The 20,061-nt window shown below is 42.2% G+C and overlaps 1 protein-coding gene across 4 annotated transcripts in view; it reads left to right on the top strand.

The window, feature by feature from the left end:
- RAI14 (retinoic acid induced 14) overlaps nucleotides 1-15,411 on the top strand; it is a 161,848-nt gene extending 146,437 nt beyond the window's left edge. For 2 of the 4 annotated variants that reach the window (XM_070357661.1, XM_070357663.1), the window contains 7 exons: nucleotides 64-150; nucleotides 2,679-2,736; nucleotides 5,206-5,324; nucleotides 5,946-7,481; nucleotides 8,645-8,794; nucleotides 12,670-12,735; nucleotides 13,556-15,411. In XM_070357661.1, coding sequence (XP_070213762.1) covers nucleotides 64-150; nucleotides 2,679-2,736; nucleotides 5,206-5,324; nucleotides 5,946-7,481; nucleotides 8,645-8,794; nucleotides 12,670-12,735; nucleotides 13,556-13,633 — 2,094 coding nt within the window. In that variant the 3' untranslated portion in view covers nucleotides 13,634-15,411. The remainder of the gene's footprint in view (nucleotides 1-63; nucleotides 151-2,678; nucleotides 2,737-5,205; nucleotides 5,325-5,945; nucleotides 7,482-8,644; nucleotides 8,795-12,669; nucleotides 12,736-13,555) is intronic. The other 2 variants (XM_070357662.1, XM_070357664.1) reach the window with 1 other exon arrangement.
- Nucleotides 15,412-20,061: the final 4,650 nt, after the last annotated feature.

The following is a 20,061-nucleotide window of genomic DNA, read 5'->3' as shown; positions in this document are numbered from 1 at the left end:
CTGGAGAAAGAAAAACTTTTGAAGAAGGATTCCTTATTGATGGTTTTCATTTTGGTTTTTTAGTTGAGTGATGTGTCTTCCCCAAGATCAATAACTTCAACACCACTTTCAGGAAAGGAATCAGTATTTTTTGCTGAACCACCCTTCAAGGTATTTCTTTTCTGTGTCCAACTTATTACTTAATTTTAAGATATACAATAGATTTGACTTAAGTTATATGGCACTGAGTAAAACAGAATATACTTCTCAGTCATTTGGTTTATAGCCTTTTCATCAGAAAGCATCCTCTGATTATTTTTTCTGGTGAGTACTCCATAAAAAAAGAGTAGACTGAATATATTTATTAACTAATATTTAATTTTCTTCATTTAAAAAAAGGACAAAGATAAGAACTTACCTGATAACCAGTCATCTTTCCAAATTGAGTTGACATAATATTGATCAAAAAGAAAGAAATGGATAGTCTCTGATGTCTTACTAAGAAGTAATTATATATTTTTATATAATTATAAAAGTAATATGTATTTTAGAAATGTTAGTAAATCCATTCAACCTGATTCTGTAGATTTGTGGTTGGAACGTATTTTAAGGAATGAGAGGATATTTCAATTTAATATTTGTTTACCTAAGTATCACTAGGAAATTATACTTGGAAAAAAAGTAAAATTTATAATTGTTAAAGTGTAATTTCAATGGCATAATTGCATATTTACTTCCCCCATCTAAGAATTACTAAAAATAAATTTGTGTTTAACTTAGATGCACATTGATCTGAAAAAGATTCTATCAACCTATCATCTACCTTATGTTAACTAGATTTTATTAAAATATAAGGCAAGGAAAGGAAGTTATACCTTTATAATTACCATCCTAATATCTTCTAATATGATTATGGCTCAAACGGGGTAAATGCATTACAAAGAACAATATGACAAATTATGTTTTTCAGAAATAGAGTGTAAAAAGACTTATTTCTTTAAAAAAAATCACAGAAAGATAAAAAGGACACCATTTGTAATAGCTAAAATTTAAAAAGGTTAAAAAAGTGCCAGTGGGTGGTGATGATGTGGAAGAACTAGAACTCTCATACTCTGTTTGTTGGATGTGAAATGGTGCAGCTACTGCAGCCCGCCAGGCTCCTCTGTCCATAAGGATTCTCCAGGCAAGAATACTGGAGTGGATTGCCATGTCCTCCACCAGGGGATCTTCCCAACCCACAGATTGAACCCAGGTCTCCCACATTGCAGGCGATTCTTTACCATCTGAACCACCAGGAAAGCTCACAGCTACTTTGGAAAACCATTTGACAGTTTCTGTAAAAGTTTAATATATACCTAATATATCATCTAGCCATTCACTCATAGATGTTTACCCAAGAGAAATTAAAATATGTCTCAAAAAGTACACAAATGTTTATAGCATCTTTTTTCAAATATCCCCAAACTAGAAACAGTCCACATGTCTTACAACAAGTGAATGGATAAAGATAATGAGATATATCCATATATAAGAGTATTACTCAGCCATAAAAAGAGAATGAAGTGCTGGCCAAGCAGCATCATAGATGAATCTGGAAACCATCATGCTGAATGAAAGAAGCTAGGCTCAAAGAAGTTCATCCCTTGTAACACTCCATTTATAGCAACTCTAGAAAATGAAAACAGGAGAGTAGTGTGATTGCCTGGGAATGGCAGGGATTGGCTAATGAGGCATGAGGAAACTTAAGAGGTAATGGGAATATTCTGAATCATGATTATAGTGGTATCTTGGGTGTATATCTGTTAAAACTCCTTAAATTAAAAGCTTTCAATGTATATACTTTATTGTACTGTAATAGAGTTGAAAAATAAAAATAAGCACTTATTTTTTAAGTGAAAATAAAGCTTTTGTTATGATAAGCACTTGCCAAAAATGAGCCACTCTATTTCTAGCATTTGAGCCTTTACAAAAGTTCTTTTGCTGAAAAATTATCTCTCTTATCATGATCTGTGGCTTATCTAGATAAAACTTAGTAATTTCTGGCAAGTAACTGTATTTTGTTTTGGAATGAGAGTTTGGCTTTGAAGTTACAAGAATTTTTCCAGTTTATTAAAAGGCAGATATTCGGGGATACAGGTTTAGAGGAAATCTTTAGGGGATTGTCAGTCCACAGCCATAAGAATTCTTATTCCCTTATAAAATTACCTGCATTTTCCCTGACAGGTCTCATTGATTACCATTTCTCTTAAAAGCAATTCATATATTAACAGTTTATCCATAAAGTGATAAAGCTAAAAACACTTCTAATGTATTTTAGTATATTAGCCAGATAAGTAAAACTTCTATTTGTCTCTATTATGAAAGTAGTATTCACAATCTCAAGTTTGAGCACAAAGCACATTAATTAGCTATTATGTAATTTTATTATAATCTTCAAAGACTTTTATAATATTCGTGAGAAGCTTCATTTTGTAATATTTTGAGAATATATCCTTAGGAACCTCTAGATCAAAATTTTACCTCAGGGGTTAATTGTTACTTTTATGTACTTATATTTTAAAATATCTTCTTTCCTGGAGATAGTCTGTTTTCGTAGTAGGATCACACCAACCTGTGTAAACTCAAGGAGGAAACTTTGCTGGACTCTTTTGTAGAGTGTTACATTCAGGAATATATTTTAAGTCATTTTTGTGTTCCAGCAGGCTGAGATTAGTTCCATACGAGAGAACAGAGACAGACTAAGTGACAGCACTACAGGTAAGATGAAGGGGAGTGTGTTTTTGTTCCCATGACTGGTCTCTATTTCATGTCCCTCTAAGAGAGCAAAGGCCAAGGAGAGGTGCCCTGTCTGGGGCGGTCAGAGAACCTTGGGTACCACCCAAACACTGCCAGTATGTCACTGTCTGATGCTGTCTACTTCAGCGGGCTTTCACCTGGATTTTAAGGAGTCCCTGAGCTTGGGTATGAACAAAGAAATCTCTGTTTTCATCTGGTCCTAATTTAGCATTGGCACTTCTTTCAATGATGACTGTAGACAGTAAGCTCCCGTAGTGTTAGCAGATCAGTGATTTTGACACCAAGAGAACCCACAGATGGTATCATATCCCCTTACTGTTATTACAGATATCTTGAAAGATCATTTATAGTATCTCTACTAGAAATTATGCCAGTTATGAGACCTGCTTCTAGATCTTGTTATTTGGTGGGTTACAAAAGAAGCCTGCTGATTGCTATAGCTTGTACATTCTATTTTATGCATTTTAAGACACTGTTTTGAGATGAGGTCCATGGGCTGTGAGCTGTCAGCTAGTGGCCCTCATTGCAACTGAGCAGCAGGTTATTTCTTGAAGAGAGAGCCAACTGAGCACTTCCATGGCTGCCATAGTTGAACTTTTCTACTTTGGATTTTAAACAGACGTGAAAAGAGTGTCAATGAAGTCATATATGATCATATTGTCTTCAAGGAGGTTTGATTCATTGTATTGAGTTCATCCTGTTGCTTTACCCTTTAAGAATGTAGTACAGTACCTTCAGAATTAATCTGAAATGTGGAGTAGATTATTTCAAAGGCCCCTTTTTTGCTCCAGCATTCAGTTTCTCAATCTGTTACGCATATCATATGTGTTTGGAGCACTTAACTTAAAGAATTTAGACATATAAACACATTGTTGACTGGGGAACTTTTGCAGAAATTAATGCTTGAGACGTTAATACAGCTCCAGTTAATAATGTATTAAGAAATATTCCTGGTAGAGAACAATGTTAATATAACTGCACAGCTGTTACATCGGATATTTTAAAAGCCATCCAGCCTATCTTAGAAGTAATTTTTGATGCTTAGAATTACCCTCCTGCTCCCAAATCCCCTGATTCATTCCAAGCTGACCAGACTTGTATGTCAAGAACACTCATAAAGCTGTGGTTTAGGCCCCAGATATCATTAGTAAGCATTCCTGTGAAGAGATGTCATTTTGCATCCTTCCAAATTAAGACTCAAGTTTTCATCCTTGCATTAGGTTTTGAGAAATTTTTTAAATAGTGGTGAAATTTGGATCAGTGCTGTTCACATCACACTGTTCAAAGTGTGGTCTCTAAACTGTTGCCAGTCTAAAATTAAAAAAGGGGATTACTCCAGAAAGTCATCCAGCCAAGCACACTGTTTTATCCACCTGACAGTTTTTGTTTTTGGTTTTTCTCTCCATAGGAAGACTTTCTGGGTGTATGAAGCAGTACATTGAATGACATTCTGCAGCACATTTCTTGTCTTGTCTCAGTGAGAACTTTGAGTAGCATAGCTTTACATGTTATTTCAGCATGATAATCAGGAGAATGTCAAACAGTTGTGGTTTACCAGCAGTGTTTATTGTGGGATTCGGAGACTCCTGTTTCATGCAGGGGTGGTCAGCAAATGCCTTAAGGAAGAGGCAGGGCCTGATGTGGGTCTTGAAGGATGCCTAAGAGTTATACAGCCAAAGAGATGCTACAAGGGCAATCGTATGGATGAAGAATTAAAGAAGCAGTCTTGTGTTGAGAATAGAGAGGGTGTGAATCTGATGAAAATGGGATACTGGGGAAAGACATGATGAGTCATAAACCTGAAAAACAGTAGACTGGAGCCAGATCCGAGAGGCCTTAATCCAGATAAAGGAAGTTGGAGATTATTTTTGGAGGGAGAGCAATTAAAGCACTTGAACCAAAGGCATGACCCCATCAAAGTATGTTTTAGGAAGATTAGTCTGACAGTGTTGTTGGTACAGGCTACATTTTCACTAGAGGAGAGAGAGAAAGATTTGTTAGGAAGCCATTTGTACAGTTACCAGGTATGGTGATGAAGTTTGAACTAGGGTACAGGGCATGGGGATAAGAAGTGAACCAGATTCCAGAGATCTTTCTAAAAGGATTCATGGAGTGGGATGTACAGAGCATGGGAGGAATAAAAAACAACCGAGGTGTGGCACTTAATCAAGTGAACAGAAACTGTATGACCCAATCCATCAGTTTTCAAATGAGTTTATTTGTATCTAGGCATCTAGTATTGTGCTAGGGAGTGAGGAGACCCCAGTACTTGAGAATTTCTGTTCATCTATCCAGCTGGAGGGGGCTTTCATCCCTAGTCTGGACGAGAAAGAAGAACTGGATTGGGTAGAAAGTGAGTTTGTTAAAGGTCAGAGACATAACAGTTAAATTTTTAAAATATTATTTTAAATTGCCTTTCTCTTTCCTAAGGTGCTGATAGCTTATTGGATGTGAGTTCTGAAGCTGACCAGCAAGATCTTCTTGTCCTATTGCAAGCAAAAGTTGCTTCTCTTACCTTACACAATAAGGAATTACAAGATAAATTACAGGTAGGTAAATAGATCACTACCATAGTCTGTTCAGTCGGGTCAAGCTATTTGATTTCTCAGGGTTAGTTGGGTATTTTGTTTTAGACACCAACATTGGTTTCTTCTTTTTAAAATATAATTACCCTTTAGCATTTTATACCTTCAAATTTGTTTCTTGAGACTTAGTCTTAACTTATTATTTGTATAAACTGGTAAATTATATAATTATATACTTAGTATGATATATATGACAATAGATAGCTATATGCACACCATATATATGACTAGTCATTCATTTAGTAAAGTTGATCATTTCGCAGATTTAAGAATGTGGTAAGAAGTAGGGCAACTACAATAATATGAGAAACAAAGAAAAATTTGAGTCAGAAGCTCTGCAGCCAAAACAGGTCTTGCGTTTTTAAAGTGGCAAACATAATCTGTCCTTTGAGAGCACAGAATAAGCTTAGTGTTGTTAAGCCCGACTCTTGTGTCCCAGACCAAATTTTTTCATGGGGCAAGAGGATGCATGCAGAAGGATACTGCTGCTCCCCCATACTCAAGGTTTGGATTTGCTCCCCAATTGCAGTTGCTTGCTCATCTAACCACACCTTTGGTGTCATTTCATTCTTGCCTTCTTTCCAGGCCAAAACACCCAGGGAAGGGGAAGCAGACCTGAGCTTTGACTCTTACCATTCTACTCAAACTGACTTGGCCCCATCCCTGGGCAAACCTAGTGAAAACCCTCCTCTAGACTCCAAACCATCTCCATCTGTCATAACACATTCCTCAAGTAAATCCACTCTCGACAGTGATGTCAGAATCCAGCAACTCCAAGAGGTTTTACACGACTTGCAGAAGAGACTGGAGAGCTCTGAAGCGGAGAGGAAACAGCTGCAGGCCGAGCTCCAGACCAGGAGGACAGAATCAGTGTGCTTAAACAACGCCGAGATCTCGGAGAACGGCTCCGACCTCAGCCAGAAACTTAAAGAGACTCAGAGCAAATACGAGGAAGCTATGAAAGAAGTCCTGAGTGTGCAGAAGCAGATGAAGCTGGGCCTGGTCTCACCAGAAAGCGTGGACACTTACTCGCACCTGCATGAGCTGAGGATCACCGAGGAAGAAATGGACGTGCTCAAGCGGGACCTCCAGGGCGCCCTGGAAGAAAGTGAACGAAATAAAGAGAAAGTGAGAGAGTTAGAAGAGAAGCTGGCAGAAAGGGAGAAAGAGGCAGTTATTCAGCCACCAAGGGAGGAGTACGAGGAAATGAAAAGTTCCTATTGCACGGTGATTGAAAATATGAATAAGGAGAAAGCATTTTTGTTTGAGAAATACCAAGAGGCACAAGAAGAAATCACAAAACTGAAAGATACATTGAAAAATCAGATGACCCAGGAGGCGGGTGATGAAGCTGAGGACATGAAAGAGGCCATGAACAGGATGATCGATGAACTCAACAAGCAGGTGAGTGAGCTGTCCCAGCTGTACAAAGAGGCCCAGGCAGAGCTGGAGGATTACCGGAAGAGGAAGTCTCTAGAAGATGTCACAGCTGAATATATCCATAAAGCGGAGCATGAGAAGCTGATGCAAGTGACCAATGTATCCAGAGCCAAGGCTGAAGAGGCACTGTCCGAAATGAAGTCTCAGTATTCAAAAGTGCTAAATGAGCTGACCCAGCTCAAACAGTTGGTAGATGCACAGAAAGAGAACTCTGTCTCCATCACGGAGCATTTGCAGGTGATAACCACTCTGCGGACCACTGCCAAAGAGATGGAGGGAAAAATAAGCAGTCTGAAAGAGCACCTGGCGAGCAAGGAAGGGGAGGTGGCAAAGCTGGAGAAACAGCTCCTAGAGGAGAAGGCGGCCATGACCGACGCGATGGTGCCCCGGTCTGCCTACGAGAAGCTCCAGTCGTCTTTGGAAAGCGAAGTGAGTGTGTTGGCCTCAAAATTAAGGGATTCCGTGAAAGAGAAAGAGAAGGCCCATTCAGAGGTTGCCCAGATTAGAAGTGAGGTCTTGCAGATGAAAAGGGAAAAGGAAAACATTCAGACTCTCTTGAAATCCAAAGAGCAGGAAGTAAATGAACTTCTGCAAAAATGCCAGCATGCTCAGGAAGAACTCGCAGAAATGAAGAGACATTCTGAGAGCTCCTCAAAACTGGAAGAGGATAAAGACAAGAAGGTTGGTGAGACTGTTGCTATTGAATTTCTAGCTAGCAAACGCTAGCACTTTGAACCTTCATTTACTGAAGTTAGCATTTTTAGCATTTGTTAGCACTAAGCTATTGTGAAAGCGCTAAGGCTCCACACAGGACTCCATTTGTCCCCAGTGCCACATTAAAAATAGTAGGGTGGACATTTATTTAAAAAGAGAGAGTGAGAAAGCCCTCATCTACTACTTCCCTCACACCAGAGTATTTTCAAATGTGTGGTACATATTTTCCCCTTAAAAATTATTTTACAGAAGCTCTGCCAAGTGTCGGGGGCCAGAAGTGAACCCACCAGCTGAGAAGTATTTGTGGTCCATCTTAAACTTCTACTCTGTTGGAATCCAGACAGATTTCCTCTGTCATATGGAAAATCAATTACTGCCAGACTTGATACTGCTTCCCTAAACCCCATGAGCTTTCCCTGGAGTCAGTGTAAAAGCCCTCCCTGGTCCTCATTTTCAAAGGTGTGCAACAGGAGAGAAAGGGAGGAATGTGGGGGGTCAGGCAACTCGAGATGGGCTGAGCATGGAGGAAGGCGGAGAGTAAAGGGAGAAGTGAAGCATGCTTCTGTGCTGGGATCTGCTCTGCATCCCCAGATGCCCAGTCTCCTGGGTTAGATGTTCTGAATGACATTCACTAGAGAATTATTTATCTTTTATTCCTTTATTATAATGAATGTTTCCAAAAGAGCTTCCAAAGCCGTGGGGGTGAGGATTGTCTTCACTACAAGGTAGGATATCAGAGATACCAGGGTTCCCAGAACTTATTTCTGATTGCCTATGGCAGCAGTAGGGAACAAAGCCTAGCTGGTTCCAAATATAGAATACCTGAAATTCAGTTTTTTTTTTTTTAACAGTCCCCCATCTTAAGGATGAAGGGAATCCACATAACAGCTATTGTTACCTTCATGGCCCCAAGCATAGTCTCATTCCTGGGCTCTTGTCTGCATAGGCTTGTTGGTTTCCCTGATTCTTACCTGTTTTTGTTTCATTGTATGGCTTTTCTTTGAAAAATTAAGAAAAGGGATTGCTCCAGGCCCAGAGGCCAGTCGAGGCTGTGTTCCAGTGGAGAAACAGCTGGTGTTTTGCCTCTGTGGGTACCTGCTCTCCTGATAAGAGCTTTCCTTTCTCGCTAGATAAGTGAGATGTCCAAGGAGGTCACCAAGTTGAAGGAGGCCCTGAACAGCCTCTCACAGCTCTCCTACTCTGCCAGCTCCTCCAAGAGGCAGAGCCAGCAGCTGGAGGCGCTGCAGCAGCAGGTCAAACAGCTGCAGAACCAGCTGGCGGTGAGTGGGCCTGTTTCCATGGCTGGCTGGGGGGTAGGGGTGGGGGACAGGTGGGAACGAGCAGAAAGCTGCCCAGCCTAAAGAGTGTCATGCTTCAGTGAGCAGTTAACTAAAGACCTTTAGGTGAGGGCCAGAGAGGGAGCTGGTGGGTTTCCCAGTCATTATCAGCAATGAGAATGGGTTCCATGTGTCACTGGGAAGGGAGGAGTCTGCGAGATAGTGGCAGGAGCCTTCTTGTCTTGTTCCCTCTTCCACTTACTTGCTCCCCTTTCTCCGTTTTTCTGCTTCAGTAGTTACTGTCTCTGGCAGCGGCTCGAGATGTTTCTTATTAGGGGGCCATGTTGTCTGGTGGTTGTATATCCACATGTCTGAAGCTGCTTCTTGGCCCCTCTCCTGATTTCACCCAGGAAAGCTCTTTCACGTCTGTACTCGTTTCTGGTGGCTGTTGGAACAGAGCAACAGAAACTTGGTTTAAAACAACACAGATTTATTACTGACAGTCCTGGAGATCAGAAGTTCAAAGAAATCAGTTTCACAATAGTAAAGTCAAGGTCTCAGCAGGCTGGTTCCTTCTCAAGGCTCTAAGGGGAGAATCTGGTTGTCTTTTCTAACTTCTGGAGGCTGCCTACTTTCCTTGGCTCGTGGCCCCTCTCTCATCCCCAGAGCACATCACTCCAGCCTCTGGTTCTGTCCTTCCATTTCCTCCTTCCACCTTTGACCTTTTCCGCAGTCCATGGGGTCGCTAAGAGTTGGACACGACTGAGCGACTTCACTTTCACTTTTCACTTTTATGCACTGGAGAGGGAAATGGCAACCCACTCCAGTGTTCTTGCCTGGAGGATCCCAGGGACAGGGGAGCCTGGTGGGCTGCCATCTATGGGGTCACACAGAGTCAGACACGACTGAAGCAACTTAGCAGCATAGGACCCTAGTGGAGAAGGCAATGGCACCCCACTCCAGTACTCTTGCCTGGAAAATCCCATGGACGGAGGGGCCTGGTAGGCTGCAGTGCATGGGGTTGCTAAGAGTCGGACACGACTGAGCACCTTCACTTTTACTTTTCACTTTCATGCACTGGAGAAGGAAATGGCAACCCACTCCAGTGTTCTTGCCTGGAGAATCCCAGGGACAGGGGAGCCTGGTGGGCTGCTGTCTATGGGTCGCACAGGGTCGGACACGACTGAAGTGACTTAGCAGCAGCATAGGACCCTAGTAATCACATTTAAGGTCCACCCAGATAATCAGTATAATCTTTCTTTCCATCTCAGGATCCTTAATCTAAAAGATCCCTTTTGACTGATAGGTAACATTTACAGATTCCAGGGATTAGGATATGGGCATTTTTGAAGGGCCTCTCAGGTTGAGAGACTGAGAGGCCAGGGTGGTGGGTGGTTCCTTCACGTGGATACTGAAGTCAACCAAGCGATGACAGAAGCAGGACCAGAAAGGAAGACAATGATCAGAAGACAAAGCTATAGAATATGTAAAGTTTTAACTGTTGTGTGCTCACTCAGTTGTATTCGAATCTTTGTGACCCTGTGGACTGTAGCCCACCAGACTCCTCTGTCCATGGGATTTTCCAGGCAAGAATACTGGAGTGGGATCCATTTCCTCCTCCACCTCCCCAACCAAGGGATTGAACCCAAGTCTCCAACATCTTCTGCATTGGCAGGCGCATTCTTTACCACTGAACCATCTGGGAAACCCTTTAGTTGATAAGGGTATGTGATGTTTTCTACATGAAGATTAGGTTACCCTGGACTGTTGCTGGCTTCCACTTACATGAACTTGGATTTTGTGATTTCTTCAGTACAGATCAATAATAGTGAATTCAGATTTCTACAGTCCTTACTCCATCTGGCCACAAAGTTCAAAACCAGCTTTTTTTATGTTACCAGCTCTAGCAGTGGAGTAGTAGTCAGGGAAGGAGAAGATGCTCTTGACTTTTGCAGTCATTTTTCTGATCAAGTGGTTATCACAGACTCATAGATAAAGTAATAATGGTTTATATAGTCATTCTTACAATTATCCAATGTGCATTTAATGAGCTTCTATGTATCAGTAATGTACCAGGTGTCCATGATTCAATAAAAATGAATAAGACACAGTCCTGCTTTCATGGAATATAATGGCTTACTGTGTACTCAGTGTGGTAAGCGTTCGTTGAGAGATGACCAACATCTCTCAACATGGGTGTAGAAAGGTGTAGAAAGGCAATGTGCATAGCCAATCTGGGTAAGTCTTGGAAGGCTTCCTGCAGGAAGTGATGCTTGTACTGAATCTTAGATGAGTAGGAGGCAGCAGGGATATGGCATTTAGATGGCCCATGGTGGCTGTAGCAAGCACAGTTCCAATGGAGTGGAGGTGTGGAGTGTGGATGGCTGGAGGCTGGAGAAGTGACTAAGGAGCTAGGTATCTGCAGGAGCTGAAGAGAAACAGTGGGAGGCAGGAGAAGTCTAATGCAGATTTACTAGAAAGACAGGAGATGGTGGGGGGGGAGTGGGATGCTTTCAACTGAGATCTTGGCGATAATGACTGAGGCAGGGAGGTAACCATAAGAGTGAGTGGCTGGAAGGAAGAGAGACAGGTCATGAAGCTGAGATTGAGGGACTGAGAGGCCAGGGTGGTGGGTGGTTCATCCACGTAGATACTGCAGTCAGCCAAGTGATGACAGAGAAGCAGGACAGGAAAGGAAGACAGTGATCAGAAGACAAAGCTATAAATGATGGAGTGGAGGGAACCAAGAGGTGGGAGGAATCAGCACAGAGAGAGCTACCAAGTACACTTCCTAGTGGCATGAACTTCAAAGATCGAGGTTTCCAAGGTTGTCCTTGAATGGGAAGGATACCTTATATCTGACATTGATGGGAAGGAGGTAAGAATAGATACTGATGGACTTCAGTTGATTTTTTAAGTGATCCATACGTGATAGTTTTGATTTCCATCAGGAAATAAGAAGAAAGGCCTCTTCTTAGAAGAGTTAAGAGCCGAGGTGAGATCCTTGAAATAGTCACTGAGAGGAACTGGAATAATATCTCAGCAAGAAGAAATAAGAGCATTAACAGTTGTACTGAGGGGCCATGTGAGATTGGGGTCATCACCCTGTTCACCTCCTCAGTACACTGACAACTAAATCACTGAATTCCCCAGGGGTTATATACCACTGACCATACAGTAGGTGATCAACAACTCTTTTTATAAGATTACATTTTAAAAATTAAATTAATAAATATTTGCTCATTGAGAAAAGTTGAAAGATTAAAAACAACAACTCTGAAGAAGCTACTCTAGAAACACATTGTCTATAATTTAACCACTCAGAGACAGTAACTGCATTTGATGTAGTTCCTTGCACTGTTGTTTACTTTGTGTGAATACATTTGCCTAAGTATGTGTACATATATTTGTTTAAACAAACATGGGATTATCAACTACTTTTTACAGGAATTTTCTTCCGGAGTTCAAGATATGTAAGATTTTTTTCCCCTAAGAATATTGACAAGTGTTCCAAACCACACACCCCATCAAGTCCACAGCAATTTCAAAAACTTCCTGTGCTAGTTGCTGGAAGGAATCACTAGGGTAGCATTTGGCCACAGTCTTCTCCTAGGATTTTTTTGAAGGTCTCCTAAGCCCCTGATGGTGGTTCAGATGGTAAAGAATGTGCCTGCAATGCTGGAGACTTGGGTTCAATCCCTGGGTCGGAAAGATCCCCTGGTGAAGGGAATGACAACCTACTCCAGTATTCTTGCCTGGAGAATTCCATGGATAAAGGAGCCTGGCGGACTCCAGTCCATGGGATCTCAAGAGTCAGACACGACTGAGTGACTCACACACAACAAGCTCTTGAACAGTGTCAAATTGTCTCTTTCTAGGAATGCAAGAAACAACACCAGGAAGTGATATCTGTTTACAGGATGCATCTTCTGTACGCCGTGCAGGTATGATGTCTGGGGATCCTAAAGAGACACCGCAGCAGGGCTTGTCCAGATCCTCGTCCTGAAACTAGCAGAACGGATGCGAATTTGAGGAGATGGATTTTCAATGGAAAGCTGTTTCAAATACCTTCTGCTTTGCTTTGCATTTTGTGTTGGGAGCCCCTTCCCCTGTTAATGGGGAGCTGCCTCCTTTGTTGACTGCTGAATGAGGAGGTGGCCATTGCACGCCCCACTCCACCCCCCATCCAATCAGGAGAAGGAGTCTGGGGGTTACTTTCTGGGCCTGAGCATATTCACTGAGCCATTGGTGCCGTCGCACTCCTGGGATGATCAGTGTTCTGAGACTGGCTGGGCTCTCATTTGCTGTTAAGGCTCTAGAAATCCTTTGTTGAGGGCTCTGCTGGGAGACCCAGCCTCCTTGTCCTCCTTTTCCTCTGGAGGAAAAAGATCAGGGCCCTTGCTTTGCCTCAGTTCCTCCTGGAAATGTGGGAATGGGTAGGGCTCACATTTCCTGGGAAGGTCGAGGGGGCCCAATTTCTGCCTGCCAGTCATCTCACTCCCTAGGTGAGGCAGTGCCAGGATTTAGGTTCTAGTGAGTGTCATTTTGTTTTATTTTAAACCTTTTTGACATTCACTTTTCTAACAAGCATTCAGCCCCCCTCTGCCCTTATTGTTTTCTGCATTTTGACACTCCTGTGGGACAGCAGCCTCTGCCTTTTATTCATCTCCTTCCTCACCACCCCCACAACGTCCCACGTGCGTTGTGTCCAAGGCATGATATCATAGGTTATTCTAATGAGTGTCTTGTGTTGGAATTTCCTAGGGCCAGATGGATGAAGATGTCCAAAAAGTACTGAAGCAGATCCTTACCATGTGTAAGAACCAGTCCCAGAAGAAGTAAAGTGGATTCCTTGGCAGGACACTGGCCCCTTGTTGTCCACCTTTGTGTTACATCCAGAGTTGTCGGCAGCCACTGCCATTGTTCTCATTCGTGGTATCACTGTGACCCTTATCATAGAACTTCTTCCCTTTCCAGAGACTTCTGAGGACAGGTCCCTGGAGAAGCCTGTCCTCCTTAGAACCGCTGAGAGACTTCAGAGCAGCAGAGGGGAAAGATGCTGTCACCCTCCACTTCTGACCAGAGCTGGGATCAGTCACGCTCAGGAGTCTGGTCCCTGCACTGGCAGCGGAGTATCTTCCCTGGTACCTGCCTAGCTAAGGGGCTCCATGGCTGCATGACACGACGCCCCATGCAGCCGTGCTTCTGTTCCTACAGCAGGGTTTTCTTTACCTTCGGTTTCCTACCCCCCCCAAACACAACTTAATTTCTAACCAAATTAGTATGACACTAGTTATGCACTATGTGCTTAAGATCCTTTATTGTGATATCCTGTGGATTTAAAAAACTTTAATTCCATCTTTTTTCCCCATCTGCCTTATATTTCTCACCACCCTGCTTGTCAATCTTACAGTCAGATGAGCACTATTAACTTAAATATGAAGTTTAAAAACGAAAGCAAATTGTCCTTAAAAGTTCTTTCTTAAGTACATCGCTGACATGTTGCAAATTTTCTATGCAAACTTGGCTCCTGCTGTTTGTTATCCACGAAGCTCAGGAAATCCAAACATTTGTGTTTCAACAAGGGACAGTAAACTGTGTGTTTACAGCCAAAAGAAATGCCTCATAGTTTTTAACCTCAATTTTTTAAAAGTGTTTTTTTTTTCTGTACAATATTTTTATTGGCTCTTAAAGATGTTTTCATATCTAAATCCCTAAGTAAGTGAAATTTACATTAGACTATATTAACAAAGTATTTTTTAGGTAATCATGCTTAAGACTTTATATATATAACTTTTTCCTCCACGTTTTCAGCTATAGCAGAAGGTGGTTATATATTCCACTCAAAATGAGCTGCCACCAACACCCCTAGACTTTCTGCCATTTGTTCTTAGGACTGTAGCACGTCTTTAAATATAGTAAATCCTCTTTAGCCCATTGAATATTTCTGAGTGCCCCAACTCTACCAGCACCTGTAAATTACCTCGGAAAGGACTGTGAGTACCAGTGGGTTTTTCAACTTTGAAACAAAAAATCCTGGTAAACGTTCCAGTGCCTAGCCGAGGTCTTGGGAGAAAACATCTCTGTTCCCTTTACTTTCAGGTTAAAAATGTTTCTGACTTGCTTGCAGCTTCCTTTATGGCCTTGATCTTATTGAGGGATGTAAACTGAAGACAGAAGTCTCTAACGTATAGAACTGTTAAGTGTAGGCCGGCTCTGACGGAGCTGCCTGCGCTCAGAGGCCACTTGGCAGCCCTGTGCTGAATGAGGGCCAATGACAGCGAAGCAGAAACGGCTTTCGAACTTGGTGTTACTTTTCTTAAGTTGTTTATAGTTCAGCAATTTCGAACATGCTCCAAAGAAAAATGTGAAAGGACTTTCTGTCACAGCACTTAAGAAAACACAAAACCACCCTCCCCACCCCCACACAGAAATGCTGCAGAGTGTAAAACTTGAGACATTTTGTAGGACGCCTGACAAAGTGTAGCCTTTTATCTTGTTTCAGGATATTTATTTCAAGTACTCTGGTTAAATACTGAAGTTACATGCTGTAGTTTAGCATTTTGCCTTGTAATTTACAGAAAAGTATTGCGGAAAATAAACTTTTGTTTCGTTTTGCATCTCCCTTGTTGATTTGGGCGCCTTCCTTAGCATGCCCTGTAAGGCTTCTGAAGATCAGCGACGGTTTTATACCCTGTGTCGTGTTCAGCAGGTGGCCGTTGTCTGCCGTCTCTCACGCAACATGTCATACCATTCCCGTCTTCTAGCTCCTGGGACCACCTTGAACTCTGCCCCAATCATCAGCCGCTTTTGAACACTTGCATCACAGTTATTTCATTGAAAAGTGCCTCTCAGTTGATCTGCAGTCTTTTTTTTTTTAACTAGTTAAAAGCCTCCATTAGATTTTTTTTTTTCTCTTCTATTTTGAAAAAGTAAAAAATGTATGCTAAGTCACTTCAGCCCTATCTGACTCTTTGTGACCCTATGGACCGTAGCCTGCCAGGCTCCTGGGTCCATGGGATTCTCCAGGCAAGAATACTGAAGTGGGTTGCCACGCCCTCCTCCAGGGGATCTTCCTGACCCAGGGATTGAACTCGTGTCTCTCATATCTCCTGCATTGGCAGGTGGGTTCTTGACCACTAGTACCACCTGGAAAGCCTGAAAACATACACATGGTTTATTTTTAAAAAGTCGGATACATTATCCTGTCACATTAAAAAGTTAATTCATTCCTGAAAAAAACTCCTGTAGGGTGAATTCTTGCAGGTTGAAATCATAATTAAAACACCAGATGACAATGAAATGGGTGCAATTATTTAAGTAGCTCACATTCTTTATAGCACAGTGTAACAAGGCCATCTCCCTTTGCTCACAACACAGTTCTGCTGCCTCTCAGCTCCTGCTGCCAAGGCATACCGTAATACTCGACTGAACCCTTGCTCACCTCCTCCCTCTGAAAAGAAAAAGAACAAAAGATACCAAGGAAAATAATGCAAAAATATAATGTCTGAGGCTATTGTTATTTTAAATTATCAAGTGCATGCTCCCTAAAAAGAGCTTACCTCGACAGAGGCCAACCGTTCAACTCAGAAAATAATTTCTTGGGGACACTCAAATGAGGACTTAACCTAGATAAATCCAAACCAGGCTTCTTAAATGGAAAGAACTGTCATATGCCAACGGCACGGTAAGAAAAGAAACGGTCATCCCTCGATGATTCTATATCACAGTATAATTGTAGGATAAATGAGATAAACTGAAAGTAAGTCTCTCCTTCTGATCCTTAGTTGACCTCCCCAGAAGCAACAACTATTTGGTTTCTTGAATGACTTAAAGACAGTCTGTGTCTATATGTATTGGATCTTAAAGAACATTTTGGTTTTACTTTCCTCTTTAAATATGGAAACTTCATTCATTCTTCAGGACCATACTTTTTCCACCTAAAATATCCAAGATTGTTGTTTGTCAGCACACAAATCTCATCCTTTTTAACTGCTGCATAATGGTTCATAGTATAATTGTGCTGTATTTTATTAAACTAGCTCCTCATTGATGGGCATTTAGTCTGCTTCCAGTATTTTACAGCCCTAAAACTGATGTGATGACTATGCTGTGAATAAATGTCTGTATGTATATGTGTGAGCATCGTTTGGGTAATTTTCAAATTATCCGTTTGCACACTGGCTTTCCATCAGGTGATACAGGAATGCAGAGAAGGAAAAAGTAGAATAGCCTGTGGATCATCACAGTCAGTGAGAAAGAATGGCCTTTTTCTTCACATGGATTACATAAGAGTCATCAACTTATTTTTATTCCGTAAACTTTCAGACTGACTCCAAAGCCTTTAATAATTCAACTCACTGATCTTAAGATCAACACATGATACGCTGTGTGGGGAAAATGCTCCCAAAATACGTTGACACATGACCTTTTGCCATGTGGCATAACTGGAATGCTGGGTGCTGACAGCAGTTGAAACACCACCCAGCCAAGAAGGGGGTGATGTAAGGTTTAAAAGGCAGACTGCAAGGCAGAGACTGAGCTGAAAAAAGCAATAGAGGCAGTCACGGGAGCAGTTTCTGTTCACCTTCTCAGGGCAGAGAACTGTCAAGCATTCACGGAGTGTGTGGCACATTTGTGAAGCAAAGGACAAAAGCGCATTGATGACAGTCCATAATTGGGCCAACAGGAGCTGGTAGAGGGAGCAGTCGATGTGGGTGGGTTCCAGTAGATTTAAAGGCTCCTTTGAGGAGATGGAGGTGAGTAGAAGGGAAGAGTCATTTCTGCACATTCACTATAAGCCAAGCCCTAAAAATGGGAAGAAACTATTTCAAGAATGGTGACTGGATATACCAGATTGTTAGTGGAGAATGTGGAGGGGGAAGAGAGGAGCAAGACATGGTCAAATAATGTAGGATTTAACAAAGGAGAAGGGTAGTAAGAGTTACCTGTGTGTCACCATCAGATGTTTTTAAACCTATACATTTACATCAGGTTAAACACACTCTTCATAGGCAGGATAACACCCTCCCAAAGAGGCTCATGTCCCAATTCCTGGGAATTTAAATAGTTATGTTATATGGCAAAGGAAAATTAAGTTCTCAGAATTAAAGTTGTTAATCAGCTGGCCTGATTAGCCTGATACAGAGATTATCCTGGGTTATCTGGGTGAGCCTGCTGTAATAAAAAGGCTCTTGTAAAGCAGAGGAGGGAGTCAGAGATTTAAAGATGCTATATTGCTGACTGACAAGATGGAAGAAGAGCCGAGAACCAAGGAAGGTGGGTGGTTCTAGAAGCTGGAAAAGGCAAGAAAACAATTCTCGCTGAGATCCTCTAGCCCAGCCATGGTCATTGCAGACTTTTGACCTCCAAAAAGAGGAGATAATAAATTCCTGTCGTTTTAAGCTGCTAAGTTTGTGATGACTTGTTATAGCAGCAAGACATAACAGAGGCCAGAACCTCTAAGAACGGGGAGCTCCTGAGGATGACAGTTTACTGTTATTGAATGTGAATAAAAAGCCAGGCACTCTGCTGGATGCTAAAGGTTCAGTGGTGAGTCTAAAGCTCCTGCTCACAGGACCTCACATCGGTGGACCTGCCACCGAGCAGACATTCCATGTTCGCTGGATGGCTGGGTGGGTGGAGATTTAGATGGATGAATTGCTTATAAGGCCCTGCATCATGATCTCCTCTTAGGCTGACTCATTCTGTCTCTCTCCCTCTCTTTCTTCACGTATTTATTTTTGGCTGTGCTGGGTCTTCGTTGCTGTGTGCGGGCTTTCTCTAGTTTTGGCAAATGGGGGCTTCTCTTTGTGGTGGCTTCACTCGTTGCAGAGCATGGGCCCTAGGGTGTATGGGCTCAGTGTCCTCTTTCTCTCATTCTTAGTTGAACCTCTTGTTGTTCCTTGAATCGATTAAATTTGCTCTGTCCCCAGGCCTTTGTGCTTGCTATTAACATCCTATAATGCTCTTCTTGACATTTGCCTGATTTGTTCCTTTATTTCCTGTGGTGCCTCCTCAATGCCACCTTGTCAGAGAAGTCCTCCTTAACGACCCTGTATAAACCAGCACAGCCCTCCCCAGCTGCCCACATCACTTTCTAGATCCCTTGCAGGGCTTTGTTTTTCTTTGTATAATTTGTTACTTTCAAGTAAGGTGGTTCATCCCTTTCCCAAAGCTGGACCCCTTAGCAGGGGCCTGAGACCAACTAGAAGAAGGTTTTCTCCTAATTCACACAATGCATGCTCAGTCACTTCAGTCGTGTCCGACTCTGCGACACCATGGACTGTAGCCAGCCAGGCTCCTCTGTCCATGGGATTCTCCAGGCAAGAATACTGGAGTGGGTTGCCATTTCCTTCTCCATAATTCACACAAAGTTGCTGCCTATTCCCTAAGCCATCTGCCTTTTTCTAACTTGCAGAGACATCGGTGTTTATTAGCAGCCCTATGTTTTTCTTCACCTGATAGAACAAGCTCCAAGAGAGCAAAATCTTCATTGCTTTGCCTGCTGTTGCTTGCCTAAGGCTTAAAAAGAGCAGTGTCAGGCACATGGTAGGCATTCAGTAGGTATTTTTCCTTAAAGGGATGGACAGATACATGGAGAAACTCTCAAGTAAATGGAGCGCGAACAGCCTCATGTGTGGGACTATGAGACCACAGATGGGACACCAAGGGCGCTCAGAAGAAAGACATCCAACCCTGCCTTGAGAGGCCGGAAAATGTGTTTTAAAAAATTACACAGTCCGTGAGAAACTTTATTTGGATTTCCTTGTCCTCAAGTTTCACAGTTCCTGGGTTTGGAATAATCTGGAGATAATCACATTTGATTGGTGATTGGAAAACTGTAGAAGGAACCATCTACACATGGTTGGTTCCTCTATGTGATTTCTGCAATAGTGTAATACTTAATCAGGATAAAGGGAGGAACTTTGTGTGAACAGATTGTATTAATAAAAGCACTGTCCCAGATGACTAGCATTTCAATTCAGAGTCAGTAAACAGAACTGAAGCACACCTACTATTGAGACAGAAGGGAAAGGGCAGGACACAAATGCTAGATGATGGAGTGAGGCTGTTGGGGTGCAATAAAGACCAGCTGGAACCAGCTGAAACCAAGGGGGCTGTAAGAGTGGCCGGGTCATTGATCTTTAGCTCATTATACCTTCATTGTAATATTAGAAATCACTCCCCTTATGCCATGCCAGTTCTGACGTGGGACATAAAAGGCCAAAAAGTGGGCAGTGGCCCAGTTCCTGGGAAATCCCTACACT

Source organism: Bos mutus, chromosome 20, assembly GCF_027580195.1.
Source record: "Bos mutus isolate GX-2022 chromosome 20, NWIPB_WYAK_1.1, whole genome shotgun sequence".
NCBI classification, from domain to species: domain Eukaryota; kingdom Metazoa; phylum Chordata; class Mammalia; order Artiodactyla; family Bovidae; genus Bos; species Bos mutus.
The sequence above is the reverse complement of the archived record's forward strand: the minus strand, read 5'-3'. Positions and strand labels throughout refer to the sequence as shown.